Below are 7,383 nucleotides of genomic sequence, written 5' to 3'. Positions count from 1 at the left end.
GAAACAGAAAAGCACAGCTGCAGGGAGATCAGAAAACATTAATTGCAACATGTCTGTCTTTTCACTCTTAACAGCTGCTTTAACAAAGAAATATTACCGTTTTTGTTCACCTTATGACCTCATTAAAAACATTGTAAAATCTGTTCTTTTTTTTTAGCTTTTTTTGTGGTTTTGTTTTAATACATAAAACGTTTTCCTGTCTTTTTCCATTGAATTTACCCTGAGGACACTTTTAAAAAATACCAAAGTTTTCTATAACTGATTGATGACTTGACAGGCTTCTTTTTCTATATAAGACTTGAGCAGCATACTACAGTTGCATGCTAGGTCTTTCAGGAGGGCTCCAATGTTTTATTTCCCTCCAATCGTCCCACCCCCGGCCCTACAGTCAGAATAGGCCTCTCCATCTAACTGTGCATGCTTGCTGACACTGAGGCCACAGTGCATAGTCTCTGGGGGGGTTTTGAGAGGAAATCATGTCTTTGGCTAACATGGGAACATACAGACTCAGTCTGGGAAAGGAAGCAGATTGCCTGCTGCTGTTACTCAACCTCATTAGCTGTACTGATAAAAAAAAAAAAAAAAAAAAACTCTGAACGGATCACCACAGCACCACAGAAGCTTTCTGTAGCCAGTTGTTCATCTGTGAGTCTACTACTGGAACTGGGGACGAAGGCAAGACAACAGAACATTAAAGGTACTTACAGAAAATGTCATTTCTTTTTGTTTGTTTTTCATATATTTAATGATATTGTGTGATATAATCCCCAAACTCGTATGCTGAAGCTGACTTTAGTTAGAAATGTTTGTGGTTTGGAAATCTTTAAGCTATTGGTTAAAAATGTGTATAATTGTTTATTTGCTTGATGTTGCTATGACAACGAGAAGTGTTTTGAAGTAGAAAAAAAATCAAAAGTCAAAAGAAGAGAAAAAAAGCCTTTTTATTTTTTTTTTTTTTACATTCCCTGGTGACATCTGTGCTCTGCAGCAATTGCCTCCCACCAGATACAATTACATCACTTTTCCTACAGAAATGTACAAGAGGCATTTAGACACCATACCTGTTTTTTTTCTTTTATTCCATAGAGGTGCAGCTTTGAGTATATTCACCTTTGAACTAGATATGACTGGAACATTGTTAGGTAAAATTCTGGTCAGTCTAATTGCATTGACAAGCACAGGTCTGCTTTCCCTCAGTGAGGTCGTGTCGCCCACATCTGCAGCAGCAAAGCTCTGCCTGCAGCGGGTTTAGGATTTGGACTGTAAAGCTACGTTAACTACCTCCTCGGCAACACGTGTTCAAGCGACCACTTCCAAAGGAAAAGCAATGAAAATGGACGTTTCAGGCTTTCGCGTGAATAAGTAGCTATGCAAGTTTCTACGACGGGCTCCATGTACAAAACGCACCCTAAAAGTTAAATCAGGTTGAATTTTGACCACTCGGGGAGTTGGATTTAGTAGTGACGTTTAATTCACAAAAGTGCCAGCCGATAAAAAGATAATCACAGAGCAGAAAAGAATAATTATTGTTTGTGCCTGAATGGAATTATACGACATAAAGTCTTTCATGTATCGGAATAGAGTTGTGAAAGAATAAGCCTAGAGCAAGATTCATGAGATTTCCACCATTTAAACATTTTGCACCGAGACTCTTCTAACTGTAGGTGGTGGACATGAGCTAGTAAACTGTTTTTTAAACAGTTAAAAAAAAAAAAGAAGACCCTCCCTGATTGTCCAATGTAAACACCATGGGCGTAACACACGGTTTGAACTTGACATAACACGTTGACAGCATTTTTCTATATAAACTTGCTGGACTCCAGAAAATCTTTTTTATTGTGAATCACATGATAATTGAGTTATGTATTAACCTGAATGTAAGCCATAGTAAAATACAGGTAAAAAGGCCTCAATAAAACAAAATGAAATATTTTAGATCAAACAAAGTAGAACACTCATGCATGCCTTCAAGCAAGGGACTAAAACAAGTGTTTTCAATTTATTTTGTGCCAAAAAATGATACAAAAATATGTTTATTTTAACATATTTTTACACAGATGACTGCTGTTTTGATGGCACATGTCTTTACCTGGACAGGTAAGATAAACTTTTCCTGACCATCTTTGTTCATCTAAGTTTGACAATTCATTATGGTGACTCACATTTCATAGAGTTTTATTAAATTTTGTGTCTCTGCTTCTTTTCTTCTCTAAAAGCTCCAGGCTTAGGGAGATGCGGAATTTCTGAGGATTGTGCTCTTGATTTTGGATTTGTCAGTTTTATTTTATTTGGTATAATGTTCTGTTTTAAGCTTATCCCCCTGTCAGTCATACCAGGTTTAGGTTAATGATAATTCAAAGCTAACTATATTTTAGTTAATCGCCTTTGGTCTATATAAGTGACTGGTTTTCATTTCTTCTTTGTTCTGCTTAGACATGACAAAACCAAGGAAGCAACAAAATAATGTCTAAGTTTATGTATTACATGTCTGAGTTTCAGCCACCAAGCCATCTGCATTTTGGATCCTACACTTCCAGTTCCTGACAATTTCACTGTAAAAACTGATTTCTTAAAAGAAGCTTAAAATATTTAGAGTATGGGTGTGCTTATGGGTGTTTTGTGTAATATAATAAACAAAAATCTGCCAATGAAGCTGGTAAAATTTGTGTTGGTAAGATTTCTTAAATGAAGATGTGATGTTCTGCCCCTTTAAGGCAAAATTAAATCTTGAAACTAGATTTAAACACTCATATTTAGGTATATTGCTCTGATAATTGGAAATAGTATATCTTAAAATAATTGTGAATTGTTAAATTAATGAGTTTTATGTTTTATATTTGACTCTAAATTGATCAAATTGTTAATGATACGTCAGTCAAACTTCATTATTTCTACCACATACTCATCTGAAAGTATAACTAAAATTACATTTTAAAATAAATTAATCTTGAAATTATATGTACATTTATTTTCAAACTTCTGCCCTGCTGTTGTTAAATTTAAGTTGGTCTGTTTGTCAAATCAGATTTTCCAGTTTCTCCAAATCAAGCATCTTTGTGTCTTGACTCACGTTCATTAAATGTATCTTCTACATAAAAATATTATATAAAGGTAAATTGTTTCAGTAGAGACATTTCTTAAAATAGGATGTTTCTGAAGATCAAATGACATAATCAACGAAATAATCATAATGAATTGTCTTAAAACAAGATGTACGTTCCAAATTACAAAAAATGTAATAGGTTATTTTTTTCCTATTGAATAGAATAAAACTTTATTGACCCCATAAAGGAGAAATGACCTTGTTGTCAAAGCTCTATTAAAAACGGCAGATAGATTATGAATAACTCTAGAAAGTACACTTAAAAAAATCATTTATATTAAATAAAAATGTTATTTGTATCCAATAAACTAGAAACGAAACAAAAACTTGTTGAGATATTATATTTTAACCCAAATTTGTGTTTAATGACCACAAATTTGGGTAAAACATTTTATTTCTCGTGAATGTCATAATTGTAAATACATGTGAGAGATTAAGACTTTATTTTATCATTTAATCTGTGTTTGGATTGTTCCATATTAAACCCATTATTGCAATGGGCAATAATGAGTAGGTGGAGTGGAGTGGTTGGTACTGATTAGTGATTATAACCCTTGTGCTATCCTAGGCACTTTAACATTGGGAGTTGGGTCATCTAGACCCACTAAACAGTGCGCTGAACCTTTTTTCTTCAATGATTTGTGATCTTCACAGGTGTCCATGGATTACATGAAATCTTTCCACCTTTATCCACCTTTGTCATGGTAGGGAGAACACGCAAATGCAAGAGTGGGGTCATCTAAGATAGCACAAGGGCTAAAGTGTTTGTTGTGTCCCTGCACTGGACTGATTTAACCAACTCAGCGGCCTTGTGGAAGAGTGTCTGTCCTGAGAGTGGAAGGTCATAAATTCAAATCAATGGTTGAGTTATACCAAAGACTCTAAAAATGACACCTCTGCTTAATACTCTGCATTACGGGGTTGGATTGGTGGGTTAAACTAGCAACTGTTTCCTGAGAGCAGGTCCAATGTGGAGAACAAGTTTCATAAACTTATAGTGTGAGACAACAGTTAGGACTTTAACTTTATTCCTCTACAGTGCTGTTTTCTTCAGGCATGGCCTCAACATTTGCTGCTCCGCCGTGCGACCAGAACATGTTTAACCTCAATCTCTTCGACTGTGTGTCTGACTTTAACAAGAGCATGGAAACGAGTGGTTATCAGAAGAACTGTCCATGGCCTGAAGTCAAAGGGTATGGTTAGTTTTCTATCACTGTTCTGTCACAAATGTGATTGTCTTTTGTATGAGCAAAACCACAGGCAAGGCGATTGAAGTGGAACATTACTCACTTTAACTTTATTACCTCTTCAATAAAGACATGTGACCTCCAGTCATGGGAAAAAACCAGATCCTGCCACTCTTGTCTGCCTCCTGAATCCCACATATGGTCCTGAGTTCAGCAAATTTGCCATATTGTAATGAATGATGAATGGCCTCCAACTTCCAGACGGTAGCTGTTTATGGAGACTTGGAGTTTTTGCCACCCTGCCTACAGTGAGCTGCTGTTAAATCTTGGCTGTGATCATCTATATTTCATTTTAAAGGTGGTTTATGGCTGAAGTCTCTCCGTGTGTGAGACGGGAGGATCCATCATCACTTGCTTGTTGATCAAGTTTCCATCTGTCAGGCTTGATTAGAGCTCACTACAGCGCTTCACGCTGAAACATTGCACTAACAGCTGGTTGTTAGAGCAGAGGTTTTATTATGCTCTATTTGCCTTCAACTCTAAAGATATGACAATTAAAACAACACAAAAATCAGATATTTCAGAATATCAGAATTAATATATATATATATATATATATATATATATATATATATATATATATATATATATATATAAAGTTAAAATATCCTTTATGTTAAAGGTTTGAAAAAAGCTTACTACCCTATTATCAGAAGAATTGTATACATGTAAAAATCTAGTTTATAGTAAACAGATAAACGCTGTAATGTCCAATGATGCCGAACTGAATGTAATCCAATGGTCATGAGAGTTTAGGGTACACATGGACAACACTGCCTTTTCGTTTTAGGATTAATAACATTTATCTAACCTTTCAAAATTTCATAAAAAAACTTGAAAAATGTGTTTTGACGATGCTTTTATAGAATTTTATTTCAACTTCTTTTAAACACATATAGCATTGAAAGACATCAAAATTTTACTTGCGAGCATTACTGACAAGTTGTATATGAAGCATTTTTAGTAAAATGTACTATTATTACGATCCTAATTTATTAAAAAAAATATAAATTGGTGTTAAAACAAGGGATCCATGCAAATTACTTCACTAGGGAAGCATTAGGAGTATAAATCATTCTGTTGATTAATTCATGAATACCTACAAATTTTTACATAAAACACATTCCTCCTGAATAAAAGACATTATTAACAGTCTAAGACTATAATTCAGCATGTAAAGCAAAAAAGTGAGTCAACCCTTTATTTATTATATCTCAGATTTCATTTTAAAAAAACACTTTTGACATTTTAATGGATGCTCCCTCAGTCCACAGCTTTTGCATGAGTTAATTTTCCAGAGTTCCACATTTGTCAATATTAGTTTTCATGATTTTTAAATTATAATAACAATACTAATGTCAGGGATCCACTAAATCTTCTCTTTATTGCCAGGAGCCCTGTTCAAACAAACAGACTTTTATTTCAAACTGCATTTACCTGTATATCTTCCAGTCCCGTGGTTTGCAGCTCTAATTATTTTTTTGTGGAGTGTGGCTTGAGTTCACCTCTTATTGTATTTCATATATTACTCATTTATTGTAAATAGAATAAAATCTCTGATTTATGACTGACTTTTTTTTCTGAAAAAGTATAAATAATGGTTGGAGCACTCCTGAAGTTTTAATGAACTTTCCTCTCCTGCAGCATCTACTTTAAGTTTTCGTCTTGCGTGGACAGCACGGCTGTTGGCAGCTGGTGCAAAGGTTACAAGTCTGTGGTAAATGAGGTCTTCATGGAGGTCCATCAGAGATACTTCCCCCTCTGCACGAACATGCAGGACCCCCCAACCCTCTCCCTCATCTTGATGACGGCACCGGTTATCATTGCCACCTTCCTCCTGCCACTTCTTGTGTGTCCCCTCATCACCAAGACAAGTGAGAAGATAAATGATGTCATGTAACCTGATTGACTTTTTTGTATTTATGAAAAAATGTGTCTATCAATTCAACCTAGTTTTTATGTACGTAAAAAAAGACTTTCATGGGTTTTTTGGGGGCTGTTTTTGCACCTCTAGCTGCAAAATTGCAAATTTAATTTTTTTTATTTGATTGTCAGTTAAAAAGTCTTAGAAATAATAAACAACAATACAAAAGTAAAAAATTAAAAAAGCCAGAGTTTTATGTTTAAAAGTATTCGACTGTTTAAAAAAAATAAAATACTGTTATATTGGGGTTTTTTTGAAAGCCACAAAAATCAAGAGTTTTGTGTTTGTCTAAGGTCTGTTGTGCATCAAGGTTTTGCAAGCCAACATAATCTTGTAAATGATTCTATGTGAAAGTCCATCACTTTCTGGAACTCTGGAATTCATTCACAGCAGTTCATGATTTAAGGGCCAAAATTACTTAATTAAATTACCCAAGCCAATTTGAGGATTTTTTATTTTATTACTCATAACTTTTTGAGTCACTATGCAAATCATTTAAAAAAATTGTTTTTCACATTTATTTATTTTTCATTGTGTTTTTATTTATTTATAGAAGACTTAACAAATATTAAATAATTGCTAAAGTTAGCTTCAGATGCAAAGATGAAGAAAAAAAGATGGAACTGCAATATAAGTACCTAATCTGAGAAAATAAAAGATTCCTGTCTTGTCTTTGGCCTCAGTAATTTTTTATGTCTGCAGAAATAAAGACACAAGCAAAAGTCTTTCAAGAACTTGACCGTGCAACAGACACCCATCGACATCCATAGAGTCCATCAATCCATATTTCAAGACACGGATCCCCTTTTGTGGACTCAGGGTTACTGGAGCCTATACCGGCCACTGTTGGTTGAATTCAGGGTACACCGTGGACAGGTTGCCAGTTTCACCTTGTAGTCACCATTAAAAACCAAAAAAACTGTATTTAAGAAAACAAACGTTACTGTGACAATGATAACTCCCAACCTTTTTAGCAACACTGAAACCATGGTCCGAGTGAATACTTGATTCTGATTGGCTGCTGGGTGTGGATTAAAAAGTGATAATCAACTGTGATAAGGCACACCTAAAAAGGAAATTCCTGTCACATAGCTTAAATATTCTATATC

General features: G+C 34.6%; 1 protein-coding gene across 1 annotated transcript; it reads left to right on the top strand.

The window, feature by feature from the left end:
* The first annotated feature begins 554 nt into the window (after nt 1-554).
* On the top strand, nt 555-6,946 carry LOC111946760 (receptor activity-modifying protein 1). The gene is made up of 4 exons (XM_078939192.1): nt 555-697; nt 2,058-2,097; nt 4,143-4,296; nt 5,995-6,946. Exons 2-4 carry the CDS (start codon nt 2,058-2,060, stop codon nt 6,248-6,250), a joined length of 450 nt encoding a protein of 149 aa, XP_078795318.1. The 5' UTR covers nt 555-697; the 3' UTR covers nt 6,251-6,946.
* Nucleotides 6,947-7,383: the final 437 nt, after the last annotated feature.

Source organism: Oryzias latipes, chromosome 21, assembly GCF_053564925.1.
Source record: "Oryzias latipes strain Hd-rR chromosome 21, Olatipes_Hd-rR_3.1".
Lineage (NCBI taxonomy): Eukaryota > Metazoa > Chordata > Actinopteri > Beloniformes > Adrianichthyidae > Oryzias > Oryzias latipes.
The sequence above is the reverse complement of the archived record's forward strand: the minus strand, read 5'-3'. Positions and strand labels throughout refer to the sequence as shown.

Excerpts from the sequence above, each read along its gene's own strand:
- LOC111946760 (XM_078939192.1), top strand. The coding sequence starts at position 2,058 with ATGACTGCTGTTTTGATGGCACATGTCTTTACCTGGACAG. Across the intron at positions 2,098-4,142 it reads ACATGTCTTTACCTGGACAG|TGCTGTTTTCTTCAGGCATG; the intron begins GTAAGATAAACT and ends ATTCCTCTACAG. Across the intron at positions 4,297-5,994 it reads CCATGGCCTGAAGTCAAAGG|CATCTACTTTAAGTTTTCGT; the intron begins GTATGGTTAGTT and ends CCTCTCCTGCAG.